The sequence below is a fragment of the Echinops telfairi genome, unplaced genomic scaffold (genome assembly GCF_000313985.2).
Source record: "Echinops telfairi isolate 266 unplaced genomic scaffold, ASM31398v2 ScPeMD7_7468;HRSCAF=8506_0, whole genome shotgun sequence".
In the NCBI taxonomy this organism is placed as follows: domain Eukaryota; kingdom Metazoa; phylum Chordata; class Mammalia; order Afrosoricida; family Tenrecidae; genus Echinops; species Echinops telfairi.
Genome location: NW_022111369.1, coordinates 44,514,460 through 44,531,934, shown reverse-complemented (window position 1 = coordinate 44,531,934; position 17,475 = coordinate 44,514,460). Strand labels below are relative to the sequence as shown.

Sequence of the window (17,475 nt, the reverse complement as noted above, 5' to 3'; positions counted from 1 at the left end):
AATCCCAGAGGACTTCATTGTGCTCGTGCAGAACTTGTACATGGATGAAGTTGTGCAAACAGAAAAAGGGACTACTACATGGTTTAAAATCAGGAAAGGTATATGACAGGGTTGTATTCTCTCACCATACTTATTCAATCTATATGCTGAGCAAATCAAGAAAGTTTATATGAAGAAGAATGCTGTATCAGGATTAGAGGAAGACTTATTAACAATCTTCAGTCTAGATGGCACAACGTTGCTTGTCAAAAGTGTCAAGGGATTTAGGCACTTGCTGTTGAAGATCCAGGATTACAGCCTTCAATGTGGATTACATCTCAACACAAAGAAACCCAAAATCCTTACAACTGAACCAGTAGATAGTATCATGATAAACAGAGAAAAGATTGAAGTCAGGGATTTCATCTTGTTTGGATCCACAATCAATGCTCATGGAAGCAGCAGTCAAGAGATCAAAAGATGCCTTGCATTGAGTAAATTTACTTTCTTTAAACTCTTGAGACGCTTTGAGGACTAAGGTGCATCTGACCAAGCCATGGTATTTTCAGTTGCCTCATGTGTGTGAAAGAAGTTGGACATTGAATAAGGAAGACCGAAGAATATCTATGTGTTTGAATTATGGTATTTGCAAAGAAAATTGAAAGTACCATGGATTGGAAAAGAGCAAACAAATCTGTCTTGGAAGAAGTACTGCTAGAATACTTCTTAGAAGTAAGGATGGTGAAACTTCATTCTCACATAGTTTGGACGTGTTATCAGGAAAGATCATTTCCTGGAAAAGGACATCATGCTTGGTAGGGTAGAGGGGCAGCGAAAAGAGAACACTGGACAAGATAAATTGACGCAGTGGCGGCAACAGTGGGCTCAAAGAACAATTTTGAGGATGGTGCAGGACCAGAAGGTGTTTCTCTTTGTTGTACATAGGGTTACTATGAGTCAGAACTGACTCGATGGTACCTAACAACAATAGTCATATAATCCTATCAGCTTCTTCCTCTCACCTTCTCTCTTTTTCCCATCAGGAAAAAGTCATTTGGTAGCTGTGGTAGTTACATAATCTGTTGTCAATTTGAGACTTAAGAGTGAAGGGGTGAAGTTTAGCCTTTCAATCAGGTTGCAACTTGATGACCTCATTTGGAGCTGTTAAGGAGAAAAACAACTCACGGGACACTCGCTCACTCCCTGTGAGACATGACTGATGACGAGCCTGATGGAGCTACTCTGAAGCAGACAGCACTGGAGCTGGAGGAGACCTACACCAGTGCTGAGACGTTTCCACCGCCACTGGATCCACAAGACTTTTCACATGCTGGGCTCTGATCTTCCTGCATTTGACATCATTGCATGTGTTGTGTGAGTCAGAAGAGGACTTTATAGATTGGTATCGGACCTATGGGCTAATATCGGACTTATGGACTTGATCTGGACTGGGCTGGGATGTTTTCTCAGTATTCAATTGCTCTTGTATATAAAACTCTTTCTCTTACACATGAGTCTCCCTGGGTTTGTTTCTGTAGTCTACCCGGACTAACACAGTAGCTGTTACAGACTCTGGCTAGAAGAGCTATTATTGAGTAATCCGCTGCATCACAGTTCTTCTGCTTGATTTTAGGTACACACTGTTATATAGGGTATATTTTTCTAGATGAAAACTTATAAAATAACCATTTTTTCCTGTAGTCCGAGGAAGTCAGACATGGGCCATGCCATTTCTTCACATATTTAATAGCCATTTTCTCTGTCAACATTTTGAGAGTACATTTTGAACAACTGTAAACTCAAAACCAAACTCACAAGGACACTATAGGACAGGTTGAACTGTGGGTTTCGGAGTCTGTAATTGTTTATGGAAGAGGAAAGCCCCGCCTTTCTCCCTGGGAGCTGCTAGTGGTTCGAACTGTTTACCTCAACAGATTGCAGTCCCATGCGTAACCACTAGGCCACCATGGCTCCCGAACCATTATTGTATATTCACTAAATAGTAACCGTCATTTGAGAGTTGTGTCTTAGTGCTGCTGTAGCAGATATCATAATGGGTTCCTTTACCAAACAGAAATTTCTTTTCTCACAGTTTAAGTGTTGGCTCTGGTCAGGAGACTTACTCGCTGGGCCAGCTCTGGAGGAAGGTCCTGGTCTCCTGCGCCTGCCTGGCTTTTGCTCCTGGACTGTCTTCATGTGACTTAGTGTCTTTTTACCTCTCTCTGCTTTTCTCACTGCCTTTAAAAAAAAAATTTTTTTTTACTGGGGGCTCTTACAGCTCATATAACAATCCATACATCCATTGTGTCAGTCATATTTTTACATGTGTTGTCATCCTTTTCAAAACATTTTTTCCTACTTGGTATCAGCTCCTTGGGTGACAGGGTCTGAGAGGAGTGGTGATAGACATAACTGGGTTGAATACATAGACTGCTTAACTGGGCTTTCCGTTGGGGTGATAAAAGTGCTTTGAAACTAAGTAGAGGTGCTGGATATGCAGAACCATGAATAATACTATTGAAAAGTATACTTTAATTAATATTATGTTACCTAGATTTTGTCTTATTTTAAAAAAAAAAGTACCCTAAGATCTTTTGTAGTTTGATGTTATTTTGTTATTATGAAAATACTAATTTTTAAAATTAGTATTTACTAAGGTTCTGTAAATGAGATTTTAGCATACCACATTCATAAACACATATATAGTTAGTTATATACTGTATGTATGTTATGTATACAAGGGACTTCTAAAAGTTCATAGAAAATTTTTATTATTTTTTAATTCCATTTTTCCATGAACTGTTTGAAAGTCTCTTGTGTGTGTGTGTGTGCACATCCCCTTTGGATTCTCAAAAAAACAGTCCCCATAACCTTCTGAACTGACCTCTCTGCCTTGAATTTAACAGGCTAGCAGATCCCCTCAGCAACCATTGTCTTGATTGGCCCTTACTCTTGGCATCATCTCGGTAAATCCAGCACTCATCCCCAATTACAGTTTTATTAGTTGAATCCATAAAGTCATCTTCATTGGTTTAGATCTTGCTTAAAGACTGATGGGAAGAAAGATCATCTCTTTGAGCTGGTTGATGCTAGAAAAATACTTTTGCCATTCATCTAGCCAAAAGCTTGCTTAGGTCAAGATGTTGGTGTAAAATGGAAAATGCCAAATCATTCAAGATCTCAACTTCAGTAGGGATTACATCAATGGTAATTTTATGGCCTTACCCACCAGTTTTTAGACTTAAAAAATGTAGCATTTTCAAAATTATGTTCTATAGAACCTGTATTGTCTTATACTAAATATTAAGTTTTTCATTGTCCTTCATAAAATATACATGCAAAAATTCTAACACTATCTTATTTCAAGAATTATAATTCAGGTCATTAAGATAATACAATATAGACAAAAGGATACATAAATCAATAAAATAGAAGAGTCCAGAGATAAACTTTTTTACAGGATGTGAGTAGCAGCATTGTTGAAATGTAATTCACATGTCATAGAATTCATCCACTTAAAGTGTACAATTTGTTGGTTTTCTTTTTTAACTAATCAAGTGTATAACCATCACCACATTAGTTTTTAGAATCTTTTCATCAGCCCATAAAAAACATATGCTCTTTAGCTCCTACTCCTCAATCTGCTCTCCCCCAAAATTCCTCAGTCCCAGGCAGCCATGATTGTCTTCCTGTCATGTTGATTCTGGACATTTCATAAGAATGAACTCTTACAGTAAATATTTAATGTAAATAAAATCATGCAGTAATTGGTCCATCTCCTTTGATGTAGCATAATGCTTTCCAAGTTTGTTCACATTGTAGCATGAAGCAGCATTTTGTTTATTTTTATGAACTATGGTTGAATAGTATTCAACCATACCATATGGATGTACCTTACCACATCTTGTTTGGGCAGAAAATGGGGAATGAGTACCACATTTCTTTTTCTTTTTCATGGTAAAGCCTGCTTTATTGGTGGCAGTTAGTGCAAGTCAGTAAATGTTGACCCCTAAAGAAGAGCTATAATTTATTTATTGGTCCATGGAGCACTTGAATTAAATAGAACCACTGCTGGAATGATAAACTGAAGTCAGTCCTACTTCTTGTGACATGAAGCCATAGCGGGCTGATGCATGTCGTCTGCTGTTCCACGGACTGTAAGACTCATGGTGGCTCTGTACAGGTTCTCAATCGTCCTAATGCCGCCACCCATACAGTTCCTCATGTGGTGATGACTGCACCCCCCCGCCCCCCAGCCATAGCATTATTTTCATCACTACTTCATAACTGGAATTGTACTACTGTTATGAATCAGGCGACCCCTGTGAAAGGGTTGTTCGACCACCAAAGAGGTCGTAACCACAGGTTGAGAACGGCTGCTGTGGATGCACTGGACCTGTATGATCCTCCCGAAGTAGCTCTGCTTCTCTGAAACTGTTTTCAAACATTCTACGGGAAGCAGAACTTCAGGCAGTTTGATGAAGAGCCTGAAGAGCCCGTAGCATCCAGGCCCTGTTAATACCCACTAACTGTAATAACTGAGCACCAGTTTCTCTTTCAGGTGTTGAAAATGTTCTAAAGTTGATTTTGGTCATGGTTACGCAACATTGTTACTCTACTAAAAACCTTGGGGTCATATATTCAAAATTCTATAGAATATTAATTATCTCTCAGTAAAGCTGTTATTAAAAAACAAAATGTTCATCATCCTAAATGGTAGGCTCAAAATTAGGAAACTTCTTAAAAGCAAATCCACACACAAACACGAGAATCTTTGTGACTTTGGATTTTGCAAAGATTTCTTTGATATGGGTCAAAAGCACAACCTATAAAAGAACGAAGTGATGAATTGGAGTTAATCAAAATTAAAAAATAATGCTCTTTAATTTTGAAGACCGTAATTACATGGAGCAACTTGATCAGTTGGCATAATGTAGTTCATAAAGTTTATGTTCTACCTCTTGGTTTGGTCAATGGTGTCTTGGTTCTTAAAGCTTGTGAGAAGCCATTTAAGCTGTAAGTAGTACTGGTCTCTACACAATCTAGATCAGGAAAGAAAGAAAGAAAGAAACCCAAAACTCAAAGATGAACGTAGTCAACAGGACGGAGAGTCCACAGGAACCAGTCTCAGCACGCTGGGGTCAGAAAAACTAGATTATGCCTCATTACAGCCACTGACCTTCTGATCAGGGACACAATAGATAGACCCTAATACTGTAGAAGAAAATTCTTAAAACTGTAGACTTTGGGGGAGGGGGAAGCAGGGAGGAAGGGGAACAAATGGGGAGCAAATAACAGGGCCTCAAGTAGAAAGCAAATGTTTTGAGAATGATGAGGGAAACAAATGTACAAAAGTGCTTGACACAATGAATGTATGTGTGGATTATGATAATTTTACAAGCCCCCCCAAATGATTTAATTGAAACAAAACCAAAACAAAACAAAAAAATTATAGACTTAAAATTAGACTGGTTGAGACCAGAGGAACCCCCAAGATTATTGCTGAGCTATGGAAACTACTCCCAGAGGTCACATTTTTAGCTAAAGAACAGATTGACTTGTAAAACCAGCAATATCCCCCTGAGTTCTGAAATTTTCGATGTGAGGCCAATCAACATATCCTCTTAAAGCAAAGAAGAGGTGATAATAGGCACTGGTAAACTAGATGAATGGAAATGGAACAAGCAGAGGGAAGTAAGAGAATGTTGACACATTATGAAAAATGTAACCAATATTGTTAACTGGGAACCTAGTTTGCTGTGTAAATCCTTCACTGAAAGCACAATGGGAAAAAATTATTTTGAAGTAATGTTCTTCCCGAGGGCGTTGGAGAGATGAGTACAGACGATGAAAGGCTTATGTAAATCTGACTTGAACTGTTGAAACTTTGGGAGTTGATCCCCCTCTGATGCATGCTGGACCGGATCTGATTTTCAACATTTTCTGTAGTTTTTGCTCATTCATATTAGGGTGTATCTCAGAGGTGTTATGTCATTGGAAGTCAAGTTGTGTTACATGTTATTTTGTTTTTTGGTATATGAAATGCAGGACTGATGAACCTATAGGGACAGCAAGTAGAATAAGGGTTTCAAGGGGCGGGGAATGAAGTGGTGGAGGATGGAAAGTAAGAGGGAGACAATGCCAAGATGACGTTCAGGAAGAAAAGGAGTGTTTGCAAACTAATTGTGGTAGCAATTGTACAATTCTGCTTGCCGTGATTGAACTATGGAATGTATGATATATGTGTTAACTCCCAATTAATGCTAAATAAATAAGTAATGTTCTTTAAAGGACTGTTAAAAGAATGAAAAGAGAGTACATACCAAAGGGGGAAAATACTTGTAAACATCTACTAAAAAACTACTTAAAAAAAACAACTACTTTTTTAAACCACTACACTACTTTTTTTAACAACTGCTTTTTTAGCTTTAACAGGTCATTAAGATTTTATTCTTAAAACTTAAAGTATGATATTTTCAAAATGACAGTTTTTAGAGTTATCGCATCCCACAAAAGATCCGTAGGTTTCTTATGATCAGTGGGAAACACTGAATTGTAAAAATTAATAGGTTCTGCACTGCAGGATTTCTGTGTTAATTTACATTTTTTAAATTTGCATTTTTTTATACTGCAGAATGTAGTAACCAATGTTTGGATTTATTTTATGTTATTAATCCTAATTAGAAAATATTTTAATCTCAAAAACTACTTTCAAATTAGTTTGATCAGTTTTCAAAAATGGTCACAATTTAATTTTCTCTTTATTAAATAACTGATTGTTACTTTTCTCAAACTATTAGAAAAGTGACTTATCTCTTGAAAACATGAGCCCCATTACTCTTAGCTAGAAGAATTTCTGAGGCCAAAATAGGGTTTTCTTAAGATTGTAATTTCCTCTACTCGGATCTTTTATAATGCTTGCTTTTTTTTTTTCTAGTAGTTTACCATCGACATTATGAATGCTTTTACCTACACTTAGATCTCAAGCACTGGTTCTAGATTTGGACTTTCCATCTTCCGTGGAGCATTCGTAGTCAGTCTCCTGCAGGACCTGAACTTCAGGACATAGCACCGCCTCTGAATGGTGTGGAGGAACTTGTATCAAACTATGAGCCTACTGGGTCTTCATGTCTAGAAGCCCTTCAATCATTATTTGTTAAGTGTGGAAATGGGAAAACTATTGATGTTAGTGGAAGAACTTAGCTTGAGATATATCAGAACGTCATAATCCTTGAGTTTGTGGGTTTACTCTGTTTGCACGTCAGTTTCTTGAGTTCTAAATATGCTCACATATTGAGTTTTGTTATTTTTTATAACTTCGTGATTTAACTCACAAGTCATACAAATTACCCCTTTAAAGTATACGATATGTGCAAACCTTCACCACTATAATTTTGGAACATTTTCATCATGTGCATATTAGCTGTCATCCCCTCCTATAGTTACCGTTCGCCCAACCTTCAGCTGCTCTACTGGAGAAAGACGAGGTTATGTGCTCTTGTAGAGATGTACAGTCTTGTAAACCCAGTATCGGATTGCTCTATGTGGAGTCAACTTGATGGCAGTGGGTTTGGGAAAACCACCTCTCGTCTCCCTCTGTCTCTGTATATTTCCTTATTCTGGACATTTCATATGAATAGGATCTTAGGCATGCTTATTGAAACTTAAAATTTTTAATATGCAATTTTGACTTTTCTTGTGCACGTACATAATGGAAATGGATAAAGTTGGTGTGTAAACAACTATTGTTATTTTTTACAATTTTCTGTTTTCTAAAGGAGCCATGGTGGCATAGTGGGTTACACATGAGACTGCTCACTGCAAGGTCTGCAGTTTGAACCCACCAGCTGCTCCTCTGGAATGAGGCTGTCTGCTCCCATAAAGATTTATAGCCTTGGAAACCCAAAGGGCAGTTCTGCCCTGCCCTCTAGTGTTGTCATGAGACATGATTGACTCAGGGTTTTCTTTGGAGTTCTGTTTTCTACCATATCCTAGGGGATTATTCTTATTCTCTCTTTTGATTTAAACAGCAATAATAGGAATATTTAAGAAGCGTTAGTTCTACTAAGGATTTTTCTTCATTGCTCATTTTATATGACAATTTTATTTAACATTCCCTCTACCCCTTCCCATTTTTGAAGTCCCCCCAAAATGTGCCTGACCTCTATAATGAAATTATACTCTACCTAGATAGTTATTTCAATTTATGAAAGAACTTTTCTGAGACATCCTGTTGTTGACTTTCTAAATTAATTTTTAATTTAATATAATCAGTGATACTGAATCATACATACAGAAATTGTTGAGAAGGCAGAAGTTTTGTTATAGATATGTTTTGAAATTTATCACAATAAAACTTTCTATTAAATGGAAAAAAGTAACTGCAGATTTTAAGCTACCTCAATACTTAATGGTATAAATTTGGAAAAGAAATTGATTTCTCTTTTGTTCTTTTTAATAAAGCTATTCCATTTTTCCTTTGCAGATTCAAAAGCTTTGTGACCGAGTAGCTTCATCTACTTTGTTGGATGATCGGAGAAATGCTGTCCGTGCTCTCAAGTCATTGTCTAAGGTATAATACTTTATAAATAACTAAGCTGCTGAACGTGGATATTAATTACTTTCGTAACACCTTTCCTTTTTATACGTAGAAATATCGTTTGGAAGTGGGCATCCAGGCTATGGAACATCTTATCCATGTTTTACAAACAGATCGGTAAGTTTCTTGTTCTATTATTTGTCTTAATTTTTCTTAACATTTCATCTGATTTTAGTTTCACTGTCATAATTTCAGACAAAATTAGCATATTAAGGCTATTAAAATGTTCTTTTCACTTATTTCAATGAATTTATATTGGACATATAGTGTGTATTATTGTACTAAGCTCAGCAACAGGACAAATGATCTCTGGGACTATGTAAAAATAAGATGAATCTTGAGTTTATGTGAATGCTGGTGAAATACGTTGGTAAGGACTGTGAAAGCTGTTGCACAACTCAGAATATGATCAGTGGTTCTGAATCATACATACAGAAATTGTTGGGAAGGCAGAAATTTTGTAATATAGATATATTTAAAATTTTATCAATAAATCTTTCTATTAAATGGAGAAAAATAACGGCAAATGTTAGGCTACCTTACTACTTAGTGGTTCAAAATAATATACACTAATTAGCACAGCAGTTTCTATGATTCGGAATCCCCGAGCAGCTCAGTTGGGTGGTTCCTGCTCAGGGTCTCATGAGGTTGTATTCAAGATGCCATCCAGGACTGTAGCCATCTGAAGTCTCGACTGGGGCTGGAGAGTCTGAGTCTAAGGGGCTCACTCACATTGTGATGAGCAGGAGGCCTCGAGTCCTCTACGTGTAGTCGTTGTCCATAGCGTGACTGGACCACTCTTAGGTTCTGGCAGCTGGCTTTTCCTAGAGCGACTTAGGATCACAAAAAGTCGCAGTGCTTTTTGTGGTCTGTCTCAGAACTGACATGTTATCAGCGCTGCCACAATGTATTCTGACAAGCAAGTTACTGCGTATAGTTCTTAAGTAGGAGGAGAATTAGTTTTAAAAGGAGCTATATCAAATAATTTCCTTGTTGCCGTTGGGTGCTGCGGTGTCTGTTTCACTTCAAAGTGACTCTTGTACAGTGGAGCCAAACACTTCCCAGCCCTGTGCATCCTCACAGTTGTTGTTCTGTTGGAACCATTGTAGCAGCACTTCTTCCTGTGTGTCAGCGTGCCTCCTGCAGAGGTTTCCTCCTTTGGGCTGTCCCTCAGCACTCATGATGTACTTTTCCAGGGACTGTGACCTCTCCTGATAACTTGTCCAACATATATGAGATGAAGTCTCATGGGCCTTGTTCCTCAGGAACATTATGGCTGTACTTCTTCCAGGACAGATTTGTTAGTTCTTCCAGCAATCCCCACACTACTTTCTTTGCCAACACTAACTCAAATGCATCAATTCTTTTGGGGTCTTTTTCATTTTCGAACTTTTAACATATGAAGCAATTGAAAATATTGTGACTTGGGTTCAACACACCTTAGTCCTCAAAGTGACTTTAAAGAGGCAGCACACTTGCTCAATGCACTGTGCCATTTGATTTCTTGATAGCTGCTTCCATAAGCATTGATTGTGAGCCTAAACAAAATGAAATCCTTGACAACTTCAGTCTTTTCTCCACTTATCATGATATTGTCTATTGGTCCAGTTGTGAAGATTTTGATTTTCTTTGCATTGGGTAGTAATCTGTAATGAAGCCTGCTGTCCTTGATCTTCAGGAAGTGCATCAAATTCTGCTCACTTTGAGCAGGCCAGATTGTGTCATCTCTTCATCTCAGGTTGTCAATAAGCCTTCCTGCAATCCTGACGCCATGTAGTCTAAAATCTCAGATTTTTCTGCTCAGCATTCAGATTAAATCAGTATTGTGAATGGATGCGACTTTGATGCGCCCCTTTCCTGATTTTATTTATTTATTATTATTATTTTTAATCATTTTATTAGGGACTCATGCAACTTTTATCACAATCTAAACATACATCAATTGTATAAAGCACATTTGTACATTCATTGCCCTCATCATCCTCCAAACATTTGCTTTCTACTTGAGCCCTTGGTATTAGCTCCTCATTTTCCCCCTCCCTCCCTACTCCTTCATGAACCCTTGATAATTTATAAATTATTATTATTTTGTCATATCTTATGCTGTCTGAGTCTCCCTTCACCTACTTTTCTGCTGTCCATCCCCCAGGGAGGAGGTTATATGTAGATCCTTGTAATGGGTTCTCCCTCTCCTCTCCACCCTCCCTCTACCCTCCTGGTATCGCCATTCTTACCACTGGTCCTGAAGGGATCATCCATCCTGGATTCCCTGTGTTTCCAGTTCCTATCTGTATGAGTTACATCCTCTGGTCTAGCCAGATTTGTATGGTAGAATTGGGATCATGATAGTGGGGGTGGGGAGGAAGCATTTAGGGACTAGAGGAAAGTTGTATGTTTCATCTTTGCTATATCGCACCCTGACTGGCTGTCTCCTCCCCACAACCCTTCCCTTTCCTGATTTTAAACCACTCAGTGCTCTCTTATTCTGCTCAAATGACTGCTTCTTGGTCCATGTACAAGTTCTACATGAAAACAATGAAATGTTCTGGAATTGCCATTCTTTTCAATGTTATCCATAGGTGGTTATGATCCACACATTTGAATGCCTTTGCATTGTCAGTAAGTACATAAATAAACATGCTTCTGGTATTCTCAACCAAAATTCATCTGATGTCAGCAATGTCATCCATTCTGAATCCACTTGAATTTCTGGCAGCCCCCTGTTAATGTACTACTGCCACCATTGTTGAATGATCTTCAACAAAATCCTACTGTATGACATATTAATCATCTTGTTTGATAGTTTTCACACTCTGTTGGGCCAACTTTCTCTAGAATGAGCAGATCTCTTCCAGTTCATTGACCAGATAGCTGTCTTGCACATTTCTTGGCATAGGTGAGTGAGTGCTTCCAGTGCTTCATTGCCTGTGGAACACCATTTCAATTGGTATTCTGTTATTATTCATTATCTTGTTGAACACCATTTCAATTGGTATTCCTGGAGCCTTGTTTTTCACTATTGTCTTCAGTGCACCTTGGACTTCTTTCAGTACCATTAGTTCTTGATCACATGCTACTTTTTGAAATGTCTGTATGTTCTTTTTGGTACAGTGACTTCATTTTTTCGTCTTTTATTTTTTTGGATGCTTCATGGGTTAATATTTTGTCCTTAGAATCCTTCAGTATTGCAACTTAAGGCTTGAAATTTTTAGTTCTTTGAGCTTGAGATATGTATTCTTCCTTTTTAGCTTTCTAGCTCTAGGTCTTTGCACATTTCATTTTTATATTCCACTTTGTTTTCTCAAAGTGCTTTTTGAAATTTTCTCATCAGCTTTTCTACTTCATCATTTCTCCCATTTCCTCTAGCTGTTCTACCATCGAGAGCAAATTTCAGAGACTCTTCTGACATCCACTTTGATCCTTTTTTCCTTTCTTGCTTGGCTTTTTAATGACCTTTTGCTTTCTTTATGTATGATGATGTTGCTTGGCTTTTTAATGACCTTTTGCTTCATGTATGATATGTTGATATCATCCCACAGCTGGTCATGTCTTCCGTTATTCGTGTTCAGTTTGGCAGATCTGTTCTTAAGATGTTCTAGAAATTCAAGTGGAATATATTCAAGGATGTATTTAGTTCTTGTGGACTTGCTTTAATTTTCTTCAACTTCACCCCGAGTTTTTGTATGAGTAATTGTTGGTTTGCTTCACAGCCAGCCCCTGGCCTCCCTTTGGCTGCTGACACTGAGCTTCTCCATTGTCTCTTCCCATAGATACAGGCAGTTTGATTCCTTTGTCTACCATCTAGCATTGTCAGCATTGCTGTTTATGTTGTTGATAAAAGATGTTTGCAATGAAGAGATAATTGGTCTAGAAAAATTCTATATGCAAACTCTAACTTCTTATTTTTCACTGAAACCAATTTTTCAACTACTGTTCCTTCATTTTTGTTCCCAACTTTTGCTTTCTAATTGCCAATAATTACCAGTGCATCTAGATGACATGTTTGGCTAGTTTTAGACTAAACAACAAAACAAAACATTGCCATCAAGTCGATTTCAACTCATAGGACAGAGGAGAACTGCTCTGGGTTTCCAAGGCTGCAGATCTTTATAGGAGCAAGGAACCTTCATCTTTCTCCTGTGGAGCTGCTGGTAGTTTTGAACTACTGATCTTGGGGTGGGAAACCCAACTTGTAACCCACTATGCCACCAGGGGTCCTAGAAGTTGGGAGAATTCTTCATCAGTGTCTTTAGTGGTTGGTTCATAAATTGGGGTAACACTGGTAGTAACTGGACTTCCCTAATCGTATTTAGATATGTATTTTTTTGCTAAACAGGATCATTCAGTACATTATATTTTGTATTCTATTTTCCAATAGCATTATCATGGATTGTTATAATACTATGTCATTAGCATCCTTTGAAAACACATAATTTTTCATTTCTCTCCTTTTAAAATTATTTTATTGGGGGCTTTTACAGCTCTTATAACAATCCTTACATCAACTGTATTAGTCACATTTGTGCATTTGTTGCCATCATCATTTTCAGAACATGTTCTTTCTACTTGAACCCTTGGTATCAGCTCCTCTTTTTTCCCCTCCTTCCCCCACCCTCCCACCCTTGAGAACCCTTTATTATTATTTTCATATCTTACATCATCTGCTCTCTCCCTCACCCACGTTTCTGTGTGTCTCCCGGGGTGAGAGGTTATACATTGATTAATCATTGCGGTGAGTGCCCTCGTTACTCTCATGCATCATATATAGATTTATTATAATTGAACTATATATTTTTGACATATAGATTGCTTCGAGTTTCTCACTACTATAGGTATACTCTACTCTCACACATGCTTTTCATGTTGTATGCTGTTTTAATAAATGGAATTAAGATTTTACATAGTATTGTCAAATAATTCTCGGAAAAAAAATTGTAAAAGTTTACTGTCAAACCAACAGTGTGTAAGTTTAATTATTTCTTTTTTCTAGGTCAGATTCTGAAATAATTGGTTATGCTTTGGACACACTATATAATGTAATAGCTAATGATGATGAAGAAGAAGTAGGTACGTTTCCACGTATTCTTACTATGTTAATAGATTTTCTGTACATAAAATTAACAGCATCGTGAATTTTTATAAACTTATAAGTTGTGTTTTTTGTTTATTTTGTTATGCCTTTTTTAAATCTATAAAGTGAGGACATGGGCTTATTCCTAGAAAAATATCTTTGAGATGATTGCTTTGCGTTTGATTTGAATTTGAGATACAATTAAATTTTCCTTTCCTGGGATATATTTTTCTTCTTTTTGTATTTAGTTTTAGTTAAATAGTATGAATATTATCAATTTCTAAGTAATCATCTTTGACTATTGATTAAAAAACAAACTTTTAAAAATATGAATAAAATTCATTGAAAAATTCCATTTTCTTTTCATTTGATTTTTCCATGATTTTTTTCTTTTGCGTTTTATTTCCTGGTATGAAGTTGGAGGATTCATGTTCTAATAGATTCTTAAACTCTTACATAGGATTATGTTAATTCATACAAAGCAAAAATTTATTATTAAATTGGGGAAATTTTTTCTTTAGGTTTGCTTGATGCTAGATGATGTGAAACAGATTGAAATCTATACATTTATTTAGTGCATTTTTATTTTTCTCATTTAAATTGCTTGAATACTTAAAGGATGATAGTCTTTATCTTAAACTTATTCTATTATCCGTATGTGAAACGCTTGATTGGAGGTGTGTACACATTTTGCTGAGTAGATTGCATAAACAGATGCACGGGGTGGCGTTCCACAGTGCTGTTGAAGAATGCAGCCCTCAGACGGAATTGGCGTATGCAGTAGGACATGCTGGGTTTTTCACTGTTCTAGAAAGTCAGAAAAATGGATAGGGTCATGACTTTCATCAGTCTAATTTAGAATTATTAAGTGACCTTTACAAATTCTGAGTAGACAAGAAAAATACAAAAAGAAGTAGAGGTAATATGTTGATCATAACTATTTTATTAAAATAAAAACTGCAGAAGTATATGTAAATATTTACTCCCATGGGTATTACAGAATACTAGTCATATAAACTAGCCCTGGTACATAGTGGGTGACATGTTGAGGTGCTAACCATAACGTCAGCAGTTCAAAACTATCAGCTGCTCCATGGGAGAAAGACGAGGCTTTCTACTCCCATAAGATTTGCAGCCTTGGAAACCCACAGGGGCCGGTCTACTCTGCCGTGTTGGGTCCCGTGAGCCTTAATGGACTTGATGGCAGCGAGTCTGACTTGGAGCTGCTTTGTGTCGGAAGTCACAATGCCTTAGCCTTTCAGAGAGCCTTTTCCTTGAAAGTTTCTATTTGAGACTTTGCTTGCAACTCTACTTGATGAATTCCTCAGGAGGGATAGCTCTTTTGTGAGCATGATTTGGTACCAAGTGAGAAAATAGGGATGGGCCGCATGAGAGCACTTAGTTGCAGTGCACCCAAGAGCACATTGTAAAGAAAAAATCATTTAGCAGGTGAGAGAAAATGAGAAAGTCCCTATTTTTAAGAAAATACTTTGTCCTCACTTTTTTCTTATTGATTGATTTGATTGCTTCCTTAGTTGTTTCAGACGCCAAATTAAACTTTTTTTCCAGTTAGTGGAGATGTTGTGGATAATTTTTCTGTTTAATCAAACATTTAACAGCAAAACTTTTATCAGATGGTCTTCCTTTCATATATGTTTATCAAGTTTTTGCTTCTCTTTTTTTATTTGGGCTTTTAAATTTTAATTCCCCAAGAAATGTTGGCTAAGATTGAGTAAAATAATGTTTATATAAAACATGGTAGAATCGTTTCTTTCTAGGGAAGACCAAATTAGAAATTTAGATTTTCTTCTGAAAATATACTCATTTTGGAATAATCAATTTAAGAAAAGCTAGATATTTGTGAAGTGTCGATTCTAATATTTTTTTCTTTACTATTCCATCAAAAGGTAATTCTGAGCTGGCATGTTGAACTCATTTTAGAGTTCTTTCTTTAGCTGTATTTTATAACCCTTTAATGATAAATCTGTCACATGGCCCTGAAAACAGACCATATGCTGTTTTTTAAGATATATCTGATATTTTACTAAAATGAAAGAATCCCCTCCACCATGAGATTATATGGTGTATTTGACATTTTTAAACTAATTTTTTATTGTATACTACTACATAAGAAATCATTTTCTTGATCACCCACTTTCTATTTATTTATTTTTGTCTACCCTTTCAGATGATGGTGAAGGTAAAAGATTGCATTTTCATATGCATGATGTTTCTAGGTATAATTTATCTTCATATAAAAGGACACTGTCAAGTGATATTTCTTCTAGCTGTTGAAATTTCTTGCACTGTAAAGGAATTCCTGAATTTAAGAGGAATATTTAATAATCTTATATTGCTATTACTTCCATGGCTCTATATTTGTTCAATTTCCAGAACATAGAAAATACGTTTTAATAAAATTAAAACGTTTTCTCTTGTGGGATAATCTGTGGGCATTTCCTAGAAAAAAAATGAGGCATTTCATTTAAAAGTAAAAGCAATAGTTAAATATGTATACATAGGTATGTATACATATTCACCCATATACATTCACAAGAATGTATGTGTTGATATTGTCCCTTTAAAATAATGCATGCACAATAATATTCTGGTTACTTACATTTTTGACACTTATTCTTAGAACTCACCCATTATATTTCTTTTCTGGTGGTCTGTTTCATGTCCATTTACTTTTAACGTTGATGATTCTCTCCCTTGTTATTAAAGAAACCAAGTTGTTGTTTTTTTTTATTAATCAATTTATTAGAAACCAAGTTTTATTTTATTTTTTCTTACCAATTTTCCTGAATTGCTTCACTTTTTTAAGATGAAGAAAATACCGTTATCTAAAGTACAGCTTAAATAATAACGTAATAAAGCTGTGTATGCTTAAATACAAACTAACAAAACAAACTAACATATTAATGTTTCTTTTGTGGTGTTTGAGCTCTTTGTTTGAAATCAGAAAATAACAGAGCAATATGCGTTGGCTTTTGTTACACTAAGCTATTTCCTTGGCAGGTAGTATAGATCAGTAAGTAGTTCATATGTCTTTTATTGTGTGATTATTCTTATGTGATGAAGCTTTAAAGTGCACAGTGTTTTTGTGTGCATTGTCTCTAATCTTTGTAGCAGCCTGTGAGGTAGGTGATATTATTCTGTCCCTAAAAATGAAAAGATAGAAGCCCAGAAGTTATCCAGCTTGCATAGTATCATACATTAAGTAAGAACAGAAATTTAAAGAAAATAGAAAATAGTATTCCATAGATTTCTGATTGGCTAAAATTTCTTTATATCTTTCTGACTAGATTATATCTTAAATCTTACAATATACTTTTAATGCAATAAACTACTAGTTTATAAAAAATGTTTTAAACTGTAGTTGGCCACAGTGTTTCTTAAAAAAAGGTTACTTGATATCCCTGTAGTCTGAGTTAGAACTCAAGACTATTAGTGTATTTATTTCTCTAATATAATTTTGTTGTTCATAAAATAATTACCCTCTTGGTTTGGAGACAAGTTCCCACTGAGAAGATCCAGGTTGTTTTTAATTATAAACTCATTTTAAGGATAAATGTATCAAGTTTAGTTACAAGCAGGCATAGAAACCATTTCCAGAGGTATGTAAACAACACCAACCCCCTCCACCAAATTCACTGTTACCTAGTCAAATCTGACTCTTAGTGATACTGTAAGACAGGGTAGAACTGCCCCTGGGTTTCTGAGACTGTCAAACTCTTTACAGAAGCAGAAAGCCCCATCTTTCTCCTGTTGAGGGGCTGGTGGTTCTTAACTGTGACCAGTCCAAATCATAACCGACTGTACC

General features: G+C 36.3%; 1 protein-coding gene across 1 annotated transcript in view; it reads left to right on the top strand.

Annotated features, from left to right (window-relative positions):
* USO1 (USO1 vesicle transport factor) overlaps positions 1–17,475 on the top strand; it is a 131,750-nt gene that overhangs the window by 62,567 nt on the left and 51,708 nt on the right. The window contains exons 2-5 of the mRNA XM_004703383.2: positions 8,465–8,551; positions 8,631–8,695; positions 13,569–13,645; positions 15,838–15,849. Coding sequence (XP_004703440.1) covers positions 8,465–8,551; positions 8,631–8,695; positions 13,569–13,645; positions 15,838–15,849 — 241 coding nt within the window. The remainder of the gene's footprint in view (positions 1–8,464; positions 8,552–8,630; positions 8,696–13,568; positions 13,646–15,837; positions 15,850–17,475) is intronic.